At 38.7% G+C, this 22,388-nt stretch overlaps 2 protein-coding genes and 1 long non-coding RNA gene across 7 annotated transcripts in view; 1 reads left to right on the top strand and 2 right to left on the bottom strand.

The window, feature by feature from the left end:
* The window catches only part of ddx39b (DEAD (Asp-Glu-Ala-Asp) box polypeptide 39B), a 22,455-nt gene extending 7,507 nt beyond the window's left edge, over positions 1 to 14,948 (top strand). For 3 of the 4 annotated variants that reach the window (XM_046843980.1, XM_046843982.1, XM_046843981.1), the window contains exons 7-11: positions 1,238 to 1,369; positions 1,474 to 1,583; positions 1,709 to 1,853; positions 2,404 to 2,551; positions 4,305 to 5,651. In XM_046843980.1, the coding sequence (XP_046699936.1) occupies positions 1,238 to 1,369; positions 1,474 to 1,583; positions 1,709 to 1,853; positions 2,404 to 2,551; positions 4,305 to 4,321 (552 nt within the window). In that variant the 3' untranslated portion in view covers positions 4,322 to 5,651. Of the gene's footprint in view, positions 1 to 1,237; positions 1,370 to 1,473; positions 1,584 to 1,708; positions 1,854 to 2,403; positions 2,552 to 4,304; positions 5,652 to 14,816 lie in introns of those variants that run through there. The other variant, XR_006924952.1, reaches the window with a different exon arrangement.
* On the bottom strand, positions 5,324 to 6,527 carry LOC124381973. The gene is made up of 2 exons (XR_006924953.1): positions 6,103 to 6,527; positions 5,324 to 5,993 (listed from the first exon to the last, which is right to left on the bottom strand). It is a non-coding gene; the product is annotated as an uncharacterized LOC124381973 (long non-coding RNA).
* Positions 10,751 to 22,388, bottom strand: mgat1b (alpha-1,3-mannosyl-glycoprotein 2-beta-N-acetylglucosaminyltransferase b). 2 transcript variants are annotated; one of them, XM_046843978.1, is made up of 3 exons: positions 21,907 to 22,388; positions 14,214 to 15,109; positions 10,751 to 12,614 (listed from the first exon to the last, which is right to left on the bottom strand). In XM_046843978.1, exons 1-3 carry the CDS (start codon positions 21,914 to 21,916, stop codon positions 11,913 to 11,915), a joined length of 1,608 nt encoding a protein of 535 aa, XP_046699934.1. In that variant the 5' UTR covers positions 21,917 to 22,388; the 3' UTR covers positions 10,751 to 11,912. The 2 variants fall into 2 exon arrangements, with proteins under 2 accessions (XP_046699934.1, XP_046699935.1); XM_046843979.1 differs by lacking the exon at positions 21,907 to 22,388 and adding an exon at positions 21,105 to 21,220.

The following is a 22,388-nucleotide window of genomic DNA, read 5'->3' as shown; positions in this document are numbered from 1 at the left end:
ATTGAAAGTGCTGATTACACTGTAAACCAAGGTAAATGGAGTGGAGAAAACACAGTGATGTAGTGAACAGTGTTGACTGCAGGCTGGGGGAAGAATCACAGTCCACTGTTTGTATTTGAATATTACCAATCAACCCAAAAAAGCATTACCTTAATGTGAATATAAGCAAATGTTTAAATGCCTGGACTGCACTTTCTACCACTTCAATTCAAAATGTAAGAGACACTATATGGACAAAAGTATTGGGACACCTAACTTTTCCAGCCATGTGTTTCCACCTATACATTTGTATAGGATTTTTTTTTATGCTGTAGTATTCAAATTTCTCTTCATTTGAAGTAGGAGATCCAAACCTGTTACAGCATGATAATGCCCCTGTGCACAAAGTATATGGTTTACATGGATTGGAGTTGAAAATCTTGTGTAGCCCTGATTTTAACAATATTGAAACCTTTGTGATGAATTGGAACGCTAAATGCACCTCAGACCTTCTCAGCTCACCTTCATCAGTACCTGATTTTACTAAGACCAGTGTGGCAGAAATCTCCATAAAATCTAGTGGAACATCTTCCCAGGGGAGTGGATGTTATTATAACGGCAAAAGGGGACTAAATGTAGAATGGGATGTTCGTGAAAAACATACGAATCTTATGGCCATGTGTCCACATACTTATGCTCAGATCACATATATGTATACTAGATTTTATCTTGAATGAAGCACGACAAGTGTTGTATACTGACAGACTCATGAGCAAACATTACTTCAGCTCATAGAGTTACCGTTGCGTGACACGATTCTAACATTGCGTTACCGGCATCTCCGACACGTGACTTGATTTTCTGTTGTGAAGTATTGAACAAGGTTTGTTTACAGGTTCAAATCAGGGTTGCTGTGACCGATTCGCTTGTAGATCAGAGGGGTTGAGATTGGATCTGGGAATCTGGGAAGGCCAGTTTACAATCCGGACAGCTTTTAAGATCATTAGAATAGGCAAATGAATTTGACTATGTTCTAGAGCGATCCTGGTATGAGCAAGTTGTGTAGTTTTTAAATCGTATATTTATAATGTACTACATTTGTTACCGTGAGGAAGGGGCAGAGGAGAGATCAGCTAACCGCCATTGTTTTTTTTTCTGCATGTCTTCTTGGTGTCTTGCCTCACCTTTTTAAAATTCCACTTCCTGCCCACATTACACCCCTGTACCTCAACATGTCCTCATCCACTGGTCATCCCAGCCTATGGAGATATTTGTGGATGATGAGACCAAGCTGACCCTGCACGGCCTACAGCAGTACTACGTCAAGCTGAAGGACAATGAGAAAAACAGGAAACTCTTCGATCTGCTGGACGTGTTGGAATTCAACCAGGTATCTCATTATACACTATTATCATGTCTTTATGATTATTGAAGACGTACCTCTGTGAAATCTTACTATGATTAATTCTGGCTTGTGTGTTCTGCCTGCTGAAGGTGGTGATCTTCGTGAAGTCGGTGCAGCGCTGCATCGCTCTCGCACAGCTACTGGTGGAGCAGAATTTCCCCGCCATCGCCATCCACAGGGCAATGCCTCAGGAGGAGAGGTGTGTGTGTGTGTGTGTGTGTGTGTGTGTGTGACCCGATTCATTTACATACCAACACACCATCTCTGGTCTTTATCAATTTCATTTCCACTGCAGTCAATGACATTTTTTTGAATTTAACACAGGCTCGCTCGATATCAGCAGTTTAAAGACTTCCAGAGACGCATCCTCGTGGCCACAAACCTGTTCGGAAGAGGAATGGACATCGAAAGGGTCAACATCGCCTTTAACTATGACATGCCCGAGGATTCCGACACGTACCTACACAGGGTTGGTCTGCACTGCCTCAGTAATATGTCATATGATCAGTATATATCGGTATATTTTAGAGGTTGACCGATTAATCGGTTTTGCTAATTAATCGGCACCAATAGTCGATTGCTGGAACTATCAGCTATCAGCAAAAATCCATAGCAATGTCATTACGAGAGCGCCCTCTAGAGGTGAATCATTGACGCAAAGAGTGCTGTATTATATTTATTATTTAGATTTTTTTTTCATTATGTAATTTAATGTATTAATTAATATTATATTTATTTCTTTAGCACATTTTTCTGATTAAGTACTTTTTTTTGTTTATTGAAAATTCTTGTAATAAAAGTCAGTACTTTTGCATGTAGTGTTATGTTTGTTTGTTTTTTATCCAGTATTCATTTTAAAACCTTTCGATTGTTTATTCGGTTATCCGCAAGTACGATCCAACCTAGCGTTCGGTATCGGTAAAAATCTAGTCTATAGTGATATATAGTAATCATTGAATCATTCAATACATACAATATAATAATATCTATAACGATTTAACATTCTCTTATTCTCTCAGGTTGCCAGGGCGGGCAGGTTCGGCACAAAAGGTCTGGCCATCACGTTTGTGTCGGACGAAAGTGACGCCCGAACGCTGAACGACGTGCAGGACAGGTTCGAGGTGAACATCAGCGAACTCCCAGAGGAGATCGACATCTCATCTTACAGTAGGTGCTGCGCGACCTGGTTATTTCTATACCAGCTGTGAGATCAAACAAAACCCAGCAGCACTGATCCAAACGCTTTCTCTGCAGTGACATATGCTGCATCCCAGTTCATCTATTATACTTCCTACATACTAGATTAGAACGAGTGTAGTATGCGAAAAATGAAAAATATCACCCATGACTCTTTGCACAATGCAGGAAGGGGTTTTATGAGGGGATGTGCTTTAGAGAAGTGTGAATGAAATGTGGGAAAAGAAAACAAGGTAAAGGTGTTGTTCTATATCTTATATAATGAATGAAGAAAAGCTGAAATGTAAGTACTTTGTTTACTTGTCAGTCGACAACGTTCTCTTGCTTTACATGACGCAAAGCGTGTCCCAGTATTTGCATACTCTTTTGCCACACACTCAAAAGTATGAAGATAGTAGATGTAGATGAATTAGACGCAGCACTACTGCACTAAACTCCCAGCTCCCAGATGCGGCAACATCGTGACCGTTTAATCCCAGCACCCCCAAGCTGCTACTGCCACTTCAGCATGAACCCTCAACTGCTTAGTATATAAATGGGATAAATGTAAGTCGCTCTAGAGAAGGGCGTCTGCCAGATGCAGTCAATGTAATTGAATATTTCATCAAATCTACTTCGGGTGAAATACTGATTTAATCATGTACACAAGTGTATAAAGATACTACTGAAATGACTCACTGTTGTCATCAAAACAGTTGTGATCCTCCGAGCATTAACAGTATTAAGTTCTTCAGCAGTTTGAGCTACAGAAGCTCGTCTCCCCACATACATCAATGAACCTCGGCCCCTCGTGACCCTGTCGCCTTTTCATCCCTGTTCCTTCCTTGGATCACTTTTGATTGATTACTGCAGACCGGGAACATCCCACAAGAGCTGCAGTTTTGGAGCTGCTCTGACCCAGTCGTCTAGACGTCACAATTTGTCATCCTTACACTCGCCCATTTTTCCTGCTTCTAGCATCAATTTTGTGTACAAAATATTCACTTGCTGCCTAATAAATCCCGCCCACTAACAGGTTCCATGATGAAGAGAGAATCAGTGTTATTCACTTTACCAGTCATAATGTTATAAAGTCCTAATATTACGCCCGATCGGCATATTTCATTCACTTCCACCAAGTGAAAGGTTATATTATATATATAAATATGTTGTATGCTGTTTTGGTTACTTGGAAATGTAAAAAAGTACGGCTGCCCCAAATCATGTTGTATCATATTACTGAAGATCTCACACACAGGTGTGTAACAATGGCAGAATATAAAAGGCAACATTTAAGAAGTTCAGCAAAGTCAAGCGGAAAAAAAAGACAGCAGAGCTTGGGGGGGGGTTCTCAGTGTTTATTTGTGAACTCGGAGTCCAGATCAGTGTTTTGACAAACCGAACATCATCTGAGAAAAGAGCAGAGGGAGATAAGAGAGAGGCAAGCCTGGGGAGATAACAGAAGGAGTTTTATCACCTCTGGCCTTGCTGTGTTCTGTCAGAAAGACCCAGCATAGCAAAACACGTCAGGAATATGAACTGGAGCATGTACAGCATGAACAAATACTAAAAGAAATGTCAGTAAATGTTCACAGGGGGAAATAATTAAAGGCTGCCGATTTCTTAGGAACATTTCATGGAAATCGTAATGAACTGACTGATGAGTCGTACTCATGCCCTTGTACTGTATGTGTGTACTAATTGAATTAGCATACAAAGTGATTTATTTTGCTCTGTGTCTCAGTTGAGCAGACGCGGTAAAGCAGACGGGGAGACGAGGCGGCCAGACGCGTACAGGACGCCTGGGAGGAGCAACACTTGAGCCTGCATTTCACACAGACTGTTGGTGATGTTTCTTAAGAATGTAATATATAGATGTAGTAATACATTATACAGGCTCTTAGATGCCTCTGATGCTTTTCATATATATATATATATATATATATATATATATATATATATATATATATATATATATATATACATATACACACATATTATATGGGCAAAAGTTTGTGGACACCTGACCATAAGATTCATGTGATTTTTGAACGTCCCATTCCACATCCAATCCTTATTTACTGGTTAAATAACCTCCATTCTTCTGTGAAGGTGCTCCACTAGATTTTGGAGTGTGCTGGTGGAGATGATTGTGCTCATTCACACACAAACTCACACACAAAACTAGAGCATATCTTCATAGAGCTGGTTTTGTGTACGAGGGTATCGTCCAGCTGGAAGAGGTTTGGGTCTTTTAGTTGAATTGAAGGAAAAGATGGTCTTGAAATGAAGTGCTACAAAGACATCTTGTATAATTGTTTACATTTAATGTTGTGGTAACAGTTTGGGGAAGAACCACATATGGCTGAATAAGTCAGGGATCCCAATACTTTTGTCCACAGAGAGAGCGAGAGCCAAGATGTTAAAATTGTTTGTAAAGGATTTTATTTACTTTTTCAAAAAGTGTTACTGACATTTTTCTTTTAATTATTATTATTATTATTTGACTGCAGTGGTTGTTTGCGTTATCGTTCCCGTGTTCAGTCAACTTGCGTTTTTTTGGATGCGTCGGTGTAACAGTCCGTTAGTAAGCTATGCTAGTAGTCCTTAATGAAGGCATGAAGATGGATATGGCGTTGTAAGAGTGTTCCTGTGCCTGATACATTAACCAGTGTTCTGTGTTTAGTGCTTGTCAGAAGAAAAAAAAAAAAAAAAAAACACAATGCACTGTTAGTTTGTTTACATTTACTTCCGTTCTAATAATCTGATCTGCGTGTGCAATATTGTATTAACACTAGCATTAAGATGCTGTACAGTCAAGGTGCATTAGGTACGAGATTTTCCTTTTCACATTTTATAAAAGGCTTCCGTCGCAGTTATTAGAAGTTGCAGACCAAAAGCAAGAGTATTAACCTGTGATCATTCTTACATTTCTTTTCAGTAGTTGAAAGAAAAAAGAGCTTCCTATTTTGTTTTGTTTTTTCCTACACGATGCACCTTTAGGACCTTTTTGGTACTTCTCGAAGCACTTGGAAGTATTCCGAATTACAAAAACGTGAATTTTGTAAATAAATACAAAAAACAAAACAAATGGCTGTTGTATTAGTGCTGTTTCTTCTGGTTCTGTTGTGATTTAGTGCTTTAAGTAAGAAATAATATACTTATAGTGGAAACGATTGCTTACAGCTACAGGAAAATGACCTACAGTGAAGTTCACTGTTTTTTAGTAACAACATTAGAACATGTTTGATTCCTTGCACATCAAAGAACTTTGCCAAATATTACTTTTTTAAGTAAAGAACTAATAGTCACGAACCTGGTTCACCAATTTTATAAACTGCTGTCCTCTGGTTGGCGCTACTGAGCACCAGAACGTCAAAAAGTGCTTGTTGCTTTTATCTTCTCTCTTTATTGTACAAACTCAATCTAGAATCTGTTGAAAAAACAGGAAGTTACAGCAACATGTTTAAGCACATACAACCCCCTAGAAAACAAGAACCACCTCACGTCCCACTTGATTTTAAAAGCGAAACTCCACCTACCTTGGGAAAATGATGGCACTGATTGGTGCTGCAATAGAGCTCCTGCAAAACTATCATTAGTGGATTCAGCACCTGTGAGATAATAAGTAGAAGATGGCAGAAAGAGAAAAAAGAAAAGAAAAGAACAAAAAACGATTCCCACCTCTTTGGGACGTACCTCCAGCTTACAGTATTTTTTAATTAAATTCAAGTTTATTTCTTTAGCGGTTTTCATAATGGACATGGTCTCAAAGCAGCTTTACAAAATGTAAGAATTATAGAACAAAATTCACTTGTATTTAAACGAGGGCTGTCAATCAACTAAAATATTTAATCGCGATTAATCGCTAGTTAGCTCGCGCCAATCGTGGGATTAATCGCGATAAAATATTTTAGTTTGTAAGTTTTTAATACTTTAATCAACATGTACATGGACAAACATAGATGCTTTATGCAAATGTGTTAATTATTAGTGAAACCAAACTCAAAATAGAGCACGGAGACAAAATATTCATGTAAATGTTTATTATGGTGCTTCAAATTACGCAAATCATCAGGACACCAAACAGAACCTTTGCTATGTTTCCACACGGACGGTTTTAATTGCCAGATCTGTGCATCATGGAGGATTTTGGTGCTGATTTGAGACTTGGCGTATCAGTAAAACAATTGTCTGGTGAGTTTTTTTTATACCTGAGTAAAGAAAAGAAGTCTGTTGTGGTGAAGGTTTAAATTTCGCCTCATATATTTATTTAGATTTGTAATTAAAAAATGTTCAAACAGAAATGTAAATTGCGTGGTAATAAATTTGCGTTAACAAACTATTAACACGTTAATTGTGACAGCATTAATTTAAACTTGTGTATTTATAGCTTTTTAAATATAATTTTGTTATTGGAAGGTGGCTTTAGCGCTCAACTCAAAAAAGCAAATATTGTCAAATATATAGAACATTTGGATGAATTTTTGGACATAAAAAATAAATTACTCCAATAGTTCCTTTCGCTCTTCACTCCTAAGACCTTTACTCAAGAGAATTATTACTGGGGTGGATTTACACTATATGGACAAAAATTTGTGGACACCTGACCATAAGATACGCATGTACTTTTTTAAGCATCCCATTCCACATTTAGTCCCCATTTGCTCTTATAATCACCTCCACTCTTCTGGGGAGATGTTCCACTACATTTTGGAGTGTGCTTGTTGAGATTTGTGCTCATTCAAGCTACAATGGTGTTAGTAAAGTCAGGTACTGATGGAGGTGAGGTGAGGAGGCCTGGGGTGCAGTCAGCGTTGACATTCATCACAAAGGTTTTCAATAGGGTTGAGGTCAGATCAAGAGCTTCCATTCTAACTCAATGTAAAGCATATTTTTCTGCAGTTGGCTTCGTACACAGGGGGTATTGTCATGCTGGAACAGGTTTGGATCCCCCAGTTCAAGTGAAGGTTTGGGGAAGAAGCACATATGGCTGGAAAAGTCAGGCGTCCCAATACCTTAGTTCATATAATGTACTTTTACTTAAGTCAGAGTGACATGGAAGGGGAAGTCCATCTACTCTGACTGATTCTGACCTGCCAGCTTTTTTATTTTTATTTTTTCCATTTAAACTTCGTGCGTGACTTAGATAACAGGAAGCGAGCACGGAAGTGACAGTAGCGTGGAACATTAGAACAGGAAGTCAACAGGATGACAGAGAAGTGAAAATGAAAATCACTGAAAGAACAAATAGTCCAGGATAAAGTGTGTGTGTGTGTGTGTGTGTTAAAAGTGGGGTTTGTTGAAAACAAGCCACAAACACTTGCCTTTTAAAACATGTTTTAAGCAAAGTCCTACATTAGAATTGAGCTACACTATATTTCCAAAAGTATTGGGACACCTGGTCATAACTACGGTATGTGATTTCCCACTCTTCTGGAAAGATGTTCCACTAGATTTTGGAGTGTGTTTATAGACATTTGTGTTCATCAGCCATAAGGGTGTTATGAAAGGCAGGTACTGATGTAGGTGAGGAGACCTAGGGTGCAGTCGGCGTTCCAATTCATCCCAAAGTTTTCAGTAGGGATGAGATCAGAGCTCTATAGCAGCAAGATCTTCCTCTCAAAGCATGTAAACCAGATTTTCAAGGAGTTCACTTTGCCATGCTGGAACAGGTTTGGGTTTCCAAGTTCAAGTGAATGCAAATTTTATTATAGCACCATCTAAAGACGTCCTGTACAATAGAGAACCAGATTTGTGGTAACAGTTTAAAAAGAACCGCATACAGCAGGAAAGGTCAGGTGACCCAATACTTTTGGCAATATAGTGTATTAGGAACAAGCTGCTGAGATTGCAAGACTCTAGAAGATAAAGTGTGAGATTCCAGCTTTATAATTTTCATGCAGCATAATTTTTTTTTCTGTGCTCCTTTTATATATATATATATATATATATATATATATATATATATATATATATATATATATATATATATATATATATATAGGCTCGTCCTTAAAACAAATGCCACTGTTCCAAATTAGAATGCGTAAAGTACAGCGGTCCAAACATACAGCAGAAAAGAGGAATTTTTATAATTAGATCCACAGTGTTAAAATGTGTGTACACTACAGAAGTCCTGAGAGGCCATGCATTATAATATTTTTCTTTCAGAAGTTGTTTTCTCGTTATCGTGACATTTTCTCCCGATCCCAGCGTAAAAACTCGATTTCCCACGATCGTATGTAATCGTATCGCAAGAAAATCTCACGCCTCGTGAACATTTCTGGTGTTTATCATAGAGATATCATACGCCGACACATACTCTATCAAAGATACTCATTTCCCACAACAAATATGGACTTTGTCTCTGGTTTGAGTCCCTGATCAAAGTAAAAGCGAATGAGATCGACAATGCCATGATGCTGCCTCTAGAACATGCTCTTATGCTGAATACAGAGAAATATTAAGTACGGATCAGGAGGAGACAACGTTTATGTTTAGATCACGAAAAAATTAAGTCTTGACCACAAAAAACATGAAAGATAAAATGTTATAATGTACGGCCTCATACGACTTTGGTAATATTTCTGTATTTGATAACCTAATAGTGAAACTGGTAAAATTCCCAAGAAAAACAGCAAAGGGAAAGGCAACTTTTCTATAAATAAGTCTTTTTTCTACTCTTTTTCATCTGTGCCTGATATTTTCATCTTAAGGCTGATGTTGTACACCAATTCCTTGAGTAAAAGTACATATCAAAGCTTCAATATGACTACAGTAAAAGTAAAATCCATCCTTTTACATTTCTACTTGTGCAAAAGTACAAAAAATATTTACTTTCGAAAAGACTTTACGTTATAAAAAGTTCAATTACATTACTGATCTGAGCTATGATATATGTGAGTCCAAGTTTTTGTCATTGTCTTAAAGCAGCTTTGCAGAATGAAAGACAAAATTTTAAATACGAGTCAATAATTGCGTATTTATCCCCAGTGAGCAGCCTGGTCGTGACTATGGGAAGGAAAACTCCCTTAAATAGTATGAGAAAGAAACTTAGAAAAGAACCAGACTCAAAAGGGAAACCCGTCCTCACACCAAGATACATTTATAAATCATTAAAAAAACATTACACTGGAGGGTGAGAAATATCATGAGCACCAGAGTGTGTGATTATGAGTAATGTCCTCTCTACAGTCTTATACAGTCAGTTGGAGTTGTGGAACTCAGTTCCTGAGCAACTCATAAATTAACATCTGAGATTGTTATAGATCCAACGCCAACTCCTCCATGCAAGAGCTTTTAAATGCTCAATGATGAAGAACCTGTTTTTTATATACATATAAAGCACAGTAAAGTCCTTCCTTCACATATCCTAGCTTGTTAGGACGTGTGCAGAGTCAGCCATGATACAGCGGCCCTGGAGCACACAGGGTTAAGGGCCTTGCTCAAGGGCCCAACACTGGCAGCTTGACCTTCTGATCAGTAACCCATAGCCCTGAGCACCGAGCTACATTACAGACACAATTCATTGTTCTCCTGCATATCAGACCATTTCTGTAATTATGGACATGTGAAAATTGTGCGAAAACTGCGGGGTACCTTATTTAATATTTCATTATAATAAATATTAAACTAAGATATTACGCATTAAAATATGAAAAATTAAAATGATTCTGCCAGTCACGTGGATGCCTGAACCATGAGACGTGATGTTTATGGATGAACCGTGATCCGATGCGCCCCCAATACTTAAATATAGTAACAAAGTAAAACTACAGTTACCCTCCACTAGTGGCCGCTATAAACATTTTTCCATCGAAACTGAACTGAAGCTTTGAACTCTGAGGGGGTTTAGTTTGCAAAAAGTCTTGGAAATTCACACAACTACAAGGACAAAAGACAAAACTGAGTCCGAGGAAAAAGTAACCAACAAAAAAAAAAAAAAAGTTTGATTTCTGAGGTGGGAGGAAACCAGAGAACCCGGAATAAACCCACACAGACTCTGTCGTAAATGAGTCATTTTACTGTATTTTTTTCCCTGGAGTCTCAAAGATGGATCTGGTTTCTCTTAAAAGCTAACACAACACACACCAAACCGGTTGTATCGCGCTTGACACATGAATTTCGTGCACGTGAATAAATTCCACGTAACACGATGAAGAAAAAAGGTTTTCGTGCATACAGACCTATCAAAATAGTCATTTATTATCAATGTATTAAATCTATAAACAACACATCAGGCAGTGGTTTTATACTTTGTCATACAGACATTGGAACATATCAAACTTTCCCACAAATACAGCGCATTTGAAATCGGATGCGATTCCTCCTCTCGTCCGGTTTACTCGGATTCACGTTCGCCACAGGATTTACAGAAAGTTCAGTTTTTTTTGGCAACAAACCCAAAAACTTTGGACATCTTTGACTAGTGAAAGTTCTCAAATGAGCGAGAACGAAAAGTTGCATTCGAGTACTTCAATGTTTTGGTGCTTCAAGTAGGGTCTCCCAAAGTACTGCTCCTTTAAAAGGTACTGGAAAAAGAAACGACCCGATTTTGTTTGAACACATCAGTCAAGTTAAACGATTATAACTCGATTTTATCAGTCAGAAACTTCATTAGAACAAGATCATGAATTGCTGAGTAAAATGGAAGGATGGGCACTCAGAAAACATTTATATAGAATTTTATAGTGATCATAACAAACCTTCACTGGCATGGAAAATAAAACACTTTTCACTTTTCTGTGTATGTGCATTTTTTTTGTGTTCCCAGTACAATCAGGGTGTTTAACCCTAAACATATGGACTACACCAGCAAGCGACAAAGTCACAGGCAAATTCCAATTTTCTTTGCAAGTCGAGTGACACGGAGCCATGTTTGAGTTTGACATTCCCAATTCTATGCAAATTCGTGGTGTGCCGATGCAACAAACGCAAATGAGTCGCTTCTGGAAACTCGAAATGGTATCTCACGTTAGCCGTCGGTTTGGACCCTTATTTAATTCCCTTTCGATAGAATTTGTTGTGGAAATGTAGGAAAGAAAACGAAAAGACGTTTACGTTTTATGACAGTAGTTCAGCAAATCAGTCAGTGCAAAAATCATGGGTGAGAATAGAAGCGGTGGCGTGAGAGATTTTTTTTGTCGCTTGCTAGTGTGACTTCCAGGTCGAATCATCAGAACTGAGCAACGGTGCCTTTTCTTTTTTATCAAATGTCTCTCGCATTTTGATCGTGCAGTCCCGTCTTGACCATGCCTGTTTTCTTTGGTTTAAGAGGAACTCGTCTCCTCTTGCATGGCTCTCCTTTTGCATGGTTCCAATTGTGTGTCTATGTTCAATATTAAACCCTTCAGCTCCAACTCGTATCATATTTTGTCCAGCCTTCTGGGGGCGCCAGATAAATCCTTCGTCCACGGGAGACAAAGCTGACCACGCCCCTGTAACCAGCCCGCGGGACGCCAGATTTTAAGTCGTCCATCACGCCCAGGTTCCGGGCTAACACTTTGAAACTGTCTCTGCTAGAATATTGCACCCTGAACGGTCCTAAACCCTGCAAACTGCCACCTGGCTGCAGTTCTTCCACTTTCACCAAAGGAGCACTGTACACTTCTTTATCGAAGTCTTTATCGTAGTGTTCTCTGACCAAATAAGACAAATCCCGTTTAGTGAAAGGCACAAATTCAGTGTTGAGTTTGATGTAGCGCAGGTACTGGTCGAAAAACTGACCCAAACTGACTCCTTTGCGGCCAAACGTCATAGTCCTGGAGATCTCGGGCCGGATGCAGGAACGCTCTTTCCTTTGCTCTGGGTGACGCATCCAGTCGTCCCAGAATGCTTTGGGCCACTTGGGTTCCAGCTCCGCCCACACCTCCTTCATCAGCATCCATCCCAGTCCTGGAAAGAAATCTGTCCGGTATAAGAGGTCAGGCTTGCCAGGGTCCACCAAGCCGTCGCGGCCGTTATCGTTCCAGGCCGAGATGCACCACAGCGTCGGGTCGGAGAGCAGGATCGGATAAAGGGCACGGAAATACTCGAAAAAGTCTGCCGCCACCTACAAAAGGAACAAAGACAAGATATCTCACTCGTTTCTGTTAAAAACGCTATTTGGGTTCGAAACAGAAACGATTTGTGCCTCGGAGAAGCTCGATGGCGCAGAGCCGCTCAGGTTTCAAAGTTTAATCTAGTGATCAATTCGCTGTGCTAATCTGCGGGAACAGGATTTCCAACCGTCAGCAGATTTTACAAAGATGGATTACATCCATGTCTTTTGTGATAGATAGAGCGATAACACTCCTAGACACTCGTGACACCTTTGACTAAAGTAGTCTTTTTGTGTCGAGGCTGGTGCTTATGCAGACGCTTGATTGTGTTACAGTACAAAACCTCGATTCACTGCGGCGTGAGAGAGTTTGGCTCGGTAAAGTGCGTACGCTCGGTTTCTTTCTCGCCAAACAAATTCATTAGAGTTTTGTTTCTAGCGCATTAAAGGATGTACTGATTTTCAAGTGGAATATCTTAACAAATTTGCATATTCGTTAACAAATTGTTCTTCAGTCGAACGCTAAACAAAAACAAATGAAGAACTAAACAGCTCGACTATAAAATCTTTAAATGTGCTCACCATGAACAAATTCAAGTCAAATACAGAAGTCCTACAGTAACAATGGCAGGTCTTAAGTCAAATGTGTTTAAAGAACAAAGTCTAAGGCCAAATGAATACATAGACGTCTTGAGTCAATTTCCTTGAAAAACAAAGTCTGATCAGAAGGCAAATACCTACAGAAAAATTTGCACACACACCTTCATCCACCCATACACACCTGGCATTCTTGCAAATGATACACAACCCTTTTCGCACCCAACATTTGGACACATATTTGTGTACTGATCTGTTAAATAATTAAAAGATACTTTTTTGGGATATATTTGTAACACCAATTTTCCAGCTACAGATGCGACACAAATCTCAAAACTAGCCTGTAATTCCAAAAATGTTTTTTGGGGGGAATTTAGTCTTGGTTTAAATATTGAACCTCTATACAGAACAAATGCATTTTTCCTGCTTTTGAGTCAAAGCTAGACACTATACACTATGTCATTGTGTTACATATGACAGTCACTGTGGGCAGGGCATTACTGTGTAATCCAGTTTGTCATGCTGATAATAAACATTAATTATAGCAGGACAAACAACAGATTTTTTGTGATACTCTAATACTGATTATTACCCTCAGAACACCATTTATTATTTTTTTGCTCCTCAGTTCAGAATTGCATTCATCAGGCAAAGAAATGTTTCCATGTTTCCCTCGATAATAAGGTTTGCTGGCGCTACTTTGAGGCATTCTGAGAACTCGAGTTCAATGACGAGATGCTTATTTGCTTCTCAGGTGCGAATTTCACTTTATAATGAGTGAGTTGGAGCTGAGACAGTTTCACAAGAGCTACTTGGGAAACGGATGAAAGCGGATCCACCGACAGTCTCTTTCATCAAGAAAATGAAGAAAAAAAAAAATGAAAAAAGCTATCCAGATAATGCTATTGTTCTGGTGGTTCGATTTGTACATTGTTTTGCTGATAACAAGAAAATTCATTCAATTGCTGAACATCACAATCTTTGAAGCTGTTTGAATACATCCTGTGTTCTTACCTCCAAGTCGTCCTCGACGATGACCACGGTTGAGTAACCGAACGTGTGAAACACTTGATTCAGGGCCCAGCGGTAATGTCTGGCGATCTTATAGTAACCCTGGAACTTTCTGTGATCGGGCCGCACGGGAATGTTCGAGAGATCTGGTTGGCTGATGTGGGTCACCTGACTGCCGTATGAGCCGATAACCCGGGCTGTGTCGGCGTGACCGCAGTCCTGGCTCACGATGATTGGATAGAGCTCGACTGAAGGCCGGTACTGTATCAGCTTGTCCAAACTTCTTTTCACCGTCACCCTGTCACAAGCAATGACCAAGATCGGAATGACAGTTTGAGGACTAGGATTTGTGAGGTCTACGTTATTTTTGTCCATCGGTTTATCACTGTCTGACTCCTTGTCCTGCTTTGTGTCTGGTGGAGTGTTTGTGATAACAGGAACCTGCTTATTTTGTTCAATCATTTCATTTCCTGCCACCGTGGGTAACTGGGGCAATGGCTGCGGTTCCTTAGATTCGTCTTTTTTCTCCTTTATGTCCTCAGCCTCTTTTTTCCTAAAGTCTTTACTTTGTTCCCACAATGACCTGTGGCTCTGTATCTGTTTCAGGAGTTTCTTTTGAGTCTCCAATTCCGATTCCACCTCTTCTGCCAATCGGATCACTTCCCCCGCCAGGCTGTTGGCTCCGCCTCGCTTCCCTTTCCCCGCTTGCCATTCTTCGCCGGCGCCCGGTTCAGCCCCACCTCCGTCTCCGAGCCGACCGATGGGTGGCCTTCCCCAGAGGAACAGAAGCAACAAGGCATTCCAGGCGACGAACAGAACCGCGCCGCATAAGATAAGGGAGCCTTTCTTACGAACCATGGCCCAGTGGCACCAAAGGACAGACCGGATGGAGGCAAAAGCTAGACAAGACAAAATGTCAACAATTAATACCAATTAAGTCCAAAACCAGAAGGTCACCAAAAGAACATGTTTTCCACCCATGGTTTTGTAAATAGTTAAGACAAGATTCCTCAGCAATCTACCCAGAACAGGTAACACTTGGATACCCTTGACACTTTCTTCCTAAAGTATAAAAGTGTGATTGGGCTATACCAACGAGTAGAATTACAGAGGGGGGAGAATTTCCGAAAAATATCCATAGGAACATTATCTGGGGAAATTTGGGAAATATTCCAATAAATTTATGGGAATTTACAGGAATTTATGTGAAATAATTAGAAATTTGTAAAATATATACAGTAATCCCCCGCTTTACCGCGGTTTGAATCTTTTTTATCTCGGAATCGCATTTGCCACATAACTAATCTGTTTCGCCTATTTTCCCGGTCTCTCGCAGAGAGCACCATATACCAAAATCTTATAGGAAATTGTTTTCATGGAGTTTTACATTAAAATAATAACATTTATTAATAAATATATAATTATTAATTATAAAATGTTAATACAGTACAGTAAGTAAAGAACGCGGTGTTAACGCCGCCTCTTTTATGACATCATAGGACACTTCAACCAATAAACAAGCAGAGAACAGAACTGTACACTGTACAGTACATGTACTCACTATAAATGTGATAGTGTACTGTATTTCTACCAATTTACACAAAATTCATCTCGCTATATATATATTTTTAACGATCATATACAAACAAATAGAACATTTTGTTTTGTTCATAAGATGACATACGTCCACACTAATGCAGAATTTAAAAATTTATTTTTTTACTTTGATTTAATTGTAAGTAGAACAATTATAGTTGTTTCTTCAATAACCCGAAGTAAGTGTGCTGTGTGACTGTGATTGATGAACCTGCAGGGTAGAAATTCAACTAAAATTTATTTTAATCTGGTTGGTTAAACTAAACTTATCCTGCAATATTTTTTTAACTACATGTAAGATTTTTTATTGACCTGCAACTGACTATAAACGACTTCATGCCATTTCCACCAATTAGAAAATATTGAACTCGTACTGGTTCTCTGTTCAGTATCTTCAAAAACAGACAAAACAAGCAACAAAAAAAACCAACAATCTCCAGTCTTTAACGACCTTCACCTTTATCAGATTTAATTAAAAAAATTTTTTTTTTACATACAATGACTTCTGTTTTTCTTGCTTGTTTTTTGTATTACTTTTCAGATAAATTACATATAACGTAATTTTTTTCTTTTCTGTACCATTTTTTCCACATGGAGAACTTGGAACACTTCCATTTTTGCCAGTATCGCTGAGCTCCGTGCTTTCAAAAAAAAAAAAAAAAAAAAAAAATTTAAAAAAAAAAAAAAACCTAAAGAAAAAAAGAAAAAAATTCTAAGTAAAAAAATATTTTAAGCAAATTCAAAGCACAAAGGTATACTGCATTTCAAATATAATATAGTATATAAATAAATATAACTGGAGCCTGTTTTTTTTTTTCTGTAAGTAGGGCAAGGATGCACCTAGTTCTCTCTCAGCGTTTCTTTCAGACTCACAGTTTTTATGCAGAAAAAGGAAGCATGGATCTTGTCTTGAAAAAAAAAAAACATCAGCAGTGTTCTCAGGCGTTAACAAAGCGACACACCCTGTTCACCCATTGTAATGTTTCACGTTTTGATGCAGCAATAGATAACATCTAAACTACATACCTTAGTGTATATATCATAGTGTATATCAGTGACTGAAGATGCCTGGCTTATCTGAGGACTAAAACACTTCAGAGTGTGAGCTTATGGGAAAAATCAATGGTGTGTTGCGTCTCCATGAGGCGGAATTAACGTAAACAAACTGAAGTTGTGTATTTTCTAATAACAGCATGCGTTTTTTTCCGCTTATACCACAGGCAGATTTCTATTAACCAATAAGAACAATGCGTCAAACTTTTAAACACTTTACAGTTACCGTATATTTGTTACGTTTCACGATTAATTGCTGTATGTACACAATGACACAATGAAATGCTTAAATGAGGCTACAGGCAAACTACAGCAAACTACCCCAAATATTACACATAAAACAATATTAAGCAGAAGAGAATAGACGAAGCGATAGACAGAAAATCCTCACTTTTCTATCTATCTGGTATATTTTCTATTTCTTGAACACATTCATGTATAACATTACAATCAAACAGATTTAAGATCATTCCCCTCCTTCGCCAAATAATTACTCATTTTAAGTCTTCTAGTTTTTCTATTGGCTGAGAAATTTTGGTTCTTTATTGAAATAATTGCTTAAATATCGGCTTAATTAACTGGCGGGTGGACAAGACGGCTTGTACAAATGGCTTGGAATTGGTTTAATGATATTTTTTAGCTGATTTTTAACGTAATCATAGATTAAATACTAGACGACCTTCACTATGTTTAAGATACTGGTAGTGTCTTACAATGGAGATGCGTTCCGATGACACCATCGTAACTTAAAAAATCGAGATGTGGCCTACCCCACCCGGGAGTCTTAAAGAATAGTGATCAGTATGGTGTAGTACTGTCATTTATTAATAATTTAACAATTTGCAGCACATAATTTAGCAAAACTGTGCAATTTACAGTACAGTACTCCATAAACTATACAGTATATATGTATGTAGCAGAGGGTCCGTGGACAAGTGCTGGTTCGCAAGTGGAGGAGCATACGGCGGTACCTTTGCCTGCCTCGAAAAACGTAAAATATTTGTACAATTTATACAATTAGATTGAAAAAAATCTTAAAATTAACCATCGTATCTTATTGATGTGATTGTTGGCAGTGTGGTAGAAATCTTCAGTTGACACTGAAGACTCCTTCCATGAAGACTAATTCAACTTTCATATATAAACAAAATGTATTCTTTTTCTATTTTGTATGTGTTTATTAGTAGCTATACGTGGATTATGTAACATATTTTTCTCATATGTTATACACTACTAGCATGAGCGCATAGTTTTTCCTGCACTCATTTCAGTCCTGCTGTAGATATATGAACTATCCAAACGGCATCTGCTGATCAAGAAGGTTCTAAAACGAAAGAGAATCAAATTAACTCCTTCTATTGGGGTGTAGCCTTAAACACACCCACGCTGATCAGCACGATAGGGTTGGAATGTGACTGTACCAGAGCCGAATTAGGAACAAACCTATGACTGAACAAAAAATTTTTTGTTTAATCGTACATTTCATTCCTGACCCTCTGTATGATGGAGTGTATGATAAAGTTTGGGTGGAGGGCAAAGTTACACTATACAAGCAAAAGTATTGGGACGCCTGACTTTTCCAGCCATATGTTGTTCTTCCCCAAACTGTTACCACAAAGTTGGAGGCAAACAAATGTATAGGACATCTTTGGATGTGGTCGCTTTAATTCTTCTCCTTCACTTGAACTTGGAAACCCAAACCTGTTCCAGTGTGTGGAAAAAATTTAACATAAAGATATGGTCTACATGATTTGGAGTGAAAGATCTCCTCCTGTAGAGCTCTAAAAACCTTTATGATGAATTGAACCTCAGGCCTTCTCACCTCACATCAGTGCCTGACTTTACTAACAGCCTTGTAGAGCACAAATCTCCACAACCTCATGTAAAGATCTAGTAGAACATCTTTCCAATAGTGAAGGTTCAAAAGACAGGAATCTTATAGTCAGGGGTCCATGGGATTTTGTTCATATAGTGTATAATTATTGTGTTGGTTAAGAGTTATTCCAGACTATTTACACAACAGAGCGTGTATTCCATTTAAGCGCTGCCCCGGTCAAAGGGGCTTGCGAAATCCCTCCCCCGTTTTGCAAACAAGAGAAACGTCTCATCTGATGATCCTTTGGATTTATGGGGTCATAAACTTTTTCATCTGTGCAGGCAATTTATGCAAATAACATAAAGATCCTATTTAAATGATGGGAAATAGAAACTACTCATGTAGTGGTGTTCTTGTAATCTAATAATTGCACACTGAAATGAGATTGTTGTAAAAATTATGCCTTAAAAAATCCAGATGATAGCTGTTATACATTTTTTAGGAAGCCCAGCATTCACGGAAATAGCATTTAAGTCTCAGACAGAGTGGTTTGCTTTCCATGACTGTCCACTGCTCATTTAAAAGCCAGACAGCGCTCAGGCTGTGAAGTATTTCAAAATTACAAAGTCCATTCATCCCCCCGTGTCAGCCACGAGTCTGCACAGGAAAGTCAATACTCACAGGAGTGTCGGCTAGTCTCTCACTCTCTCACTCTCTTACTCATTACCCACTCACTCTCTCCCTTTCCCTGCTGTGCTGACGGAGGTCAAATCCACACAGCTTTCTACACCCAAAGAAAACTTCCTGGAAAAAAAAAATCTCATTTCAAAACAACAGAATTAGATTAGAAGCTGATATCTCATACCAGGAAGCTGGCGACATGACACAGGAAGTTCAGACAGAATGTCTTGGGGAGTCTAGTGTTAAATGGAATAAACCAGGACACGGTGGTATAACACAAAGTGTTATTCGTTTCACACTCCTCCGGTGTGCCCAGGATTAGCTGCTTCTTTTCTTTTTTTTTGTTAATAATCAACTTCAATAAATGTCCTCAAAGATCAGTTCCTGTTCTCACTTATGTTATCGCAGCTATAAATATCAGCCTATTTTGTTTAGTCAAATTTTCAAGATAAGAAAGAACAAATACTTCGATCACAAATTACAGAGACTCCTTTCGAAATCGCTACAAATAAACATTTCCTCACAGAAGATTTTGCCACATGTTTTTAATCCTTCAAAAACTTACTTCAAATAACTCGTGCGAATGAGCTGTTACTATAGAAACAAGAACGTATTACAATGAGCGCTTTACTGTCTGAGTATTTATAGAAAAGAAATAAGCATCTGACCAATCAGGAGAGAGAATCTTACAGCAACTATGTTAAACTATCAATTCGTTTAAATATGAGGTAATGTTTTTTTTTGGTTGTTTTTTTTTTTTACTTGAAAGTCCGACATAAAAATAATTTTTTATAAAGGAATGTGGACACTTTGTAAACCTCTGGACCATTTTGAAATTCGTTTTTGAAAAAAAACGTGGAAAAATTGACAATTTTGAAAACTAAAATTGGTTTAATACAATAAAATTTCATTTGCCTCCACCAAAATTTGTTCATCATTGCACTATTTTGATTAAAATAATTCCCGATCTTCCGAACAGATGTTAAAATATTGTTTAGGATGATGACAGATAGCATGCATTCATTCCACTATCCACTGCGATACTGATGAGCGAACATCAAACCCCCCTGCACAGAAACGTACAAAAACTAGAACGTGCACGTCAAGAAACTCTACATACCGAATAACAAGGGACACGAGAACTAATTACCGGTTACAATAATAACACCAATAATCTCAACGATGCACCCGAGCAACTAATCTCCACTTGATCCTTTTAAACAGGAGGTCTGTGGAGGCTTCTCTGTATTCTCCAGACTCTTAACGCTGTCAAACAGACTGCTCGCACTTCATTAAGTGGTGAGATTCGTCGTTTAACCATCGTGGTTTAAAGCGTGAGCAGGTATTACAGAACGAGGAAGCTATGTTAATAGTCTGCATTAAGAGAACACATCTATTTTATTTCGTCCCGTTTTTTCCACTGAGCAGACAAAAAAACCCCGAAACGCTCGCCTCCTGCCAATGACCGAACATAGCCTGGGTCTACTTTCGAAATTAAAACCACATGTAGACCTTACATGGTTTTTGAGGAAGGGAAAGAGTGGAAAAAAAAACTAATAACCAAAAGTTCTAGTGGGAAAAAATAACTTAGACTGGGAAAACTATGGCAAAAGCATCCAAAAGACGTCCTGATGTGAAGTTCTGATTTGAAAAGTTCCCACTGGCCAGGGTGCATGCGGATAGGGGAAAAAAAGGAAAAGAAAGAAAGATAAAGAAAGAAAGAGCATGTACTGTTGAAGTCAATGTACCTGTATATCAAACTTCGCTCCACGTCTCTGTTCAAGAAGAGGCAGATCAGTACGAACCAGATGACAGAGACAGACATGAGAGAGAAAGAGAGAGAGAGAGAGAGAGAGAAAGAGAGAGAGAGCGCAAGACACAGAAGGGGAGGAGGAAAGAAAGAAAGAAAGAAAGGGGAGGGAAGTTAGCCCTTTTCACCCCCCCCTCTCCACTTTTTTTCACCCCACTACATTTTTCTCTCATGTAAACGTGGATGAGTCTGGTAGGCTACTCAGCACCTCTGAGGTCAAAGCTCATGCATGTACAATCACCAACTACACCTCCGACCTCAGACTGAAAGGGAAATGCGAGGATGAGGAATTCATGTGCCAAACAGGTCTGGCGTAAACGATCTGATCTGATACGGAGGTAAAGGCTGGCACATGGGCTTATTTTGGAAGCATGTTGACGTGTTAGTAATTCAATAGAAGTCATTAAAGGGGTGTTTTTTTTGTTGTTGTTGCTGTTGTTAATGGACAGAAATCCACATGCATCTGCAAACCCTTTTTGTCTTAATGATATTACATCAAAAAAGTGGACATTTTACAATTATAAGCCCAGACAGACAGACAGACAGACAGACAGACTTTTTCTTGCCTACTTACTACATGATCCATAACCAGGCTACAAGATGAGGCTGTTTATTAGACTTTGATGAAGAATTACATAAACCAACTCACAGATCAGCTTCATTAAGCGTCATAATTGCTTTTAAAAACAATAATATTATTATAATTATTATAATAATGGGTATATGTATATAGATCTCACCTTTATTCATTTTAGGGCTGCAGACAAGCAGGCAGGGATAGCTTCCTCTTGTGTGTGTGTGTGTGTGTGTGTGTGTGTGTAGTATCCAGATAAAGCAGATCAATGTCACAGCTGATTCTTCCACGTCCCTCCTTCACCACGCATTGTCAGGATTCAGAAGAACGCCAGTGTGGTGAAGGTGCTGCTGCTGCTGCTGGTGGTGGTGGTGACCACCTTCATGATCATCATCATCAACATCTCATCATCATCATTCCCCATCCGTGTCTCCTCCCGGCTTGATCGTCCTCTTCACGCATTCTGTTCCAAACGCGGTCCAGTTCAGATGGATGAAAAAAAAAATGTCCTCATGTTACTTCCACATTTTGAAGCCTGAAAGCATCATGATTATGTTTTTGGTTTTGTAAACACGAGAGTCACCGACGGTTCATTCTGGGTTTTTTTTCTCTACCGTTTTTCACTCGGCATCGCCGTGTGTATCACGG

The sequence above is a fragment of the Silurus meridionalis genome, chromosome 29 (genome assembly GCF_014805685.1).
Source record: "Silurus meridionalis isolate SWU-2019-XX chromosome 29, ASM1480568v1, whole genome shotgun sequence".
NCBI lineage: Eukaryota > Metazoa > Chordata > Actinopteri > Siluriformes > Siluridae > Silurus > Silurus meridionalis.
The sequence above is the reverse complement of the archived record's forward strand: the minus strand, read 5'-3'. Positions and strand labels throughout refer to the sequence as shown.

Bases quoted from the DNA above. Each gene is read 5' to 3' on its own strand.
- mgat1b (XM_046843978.1), bottom strand. The intron at 12,615-14,213 runs GTAAGAACACAG...TTCCTTTTGTAG, and splicing joins TCGTCGAGGACGACTTGGAG to GTGGCGGCAGACTTTTTCGA.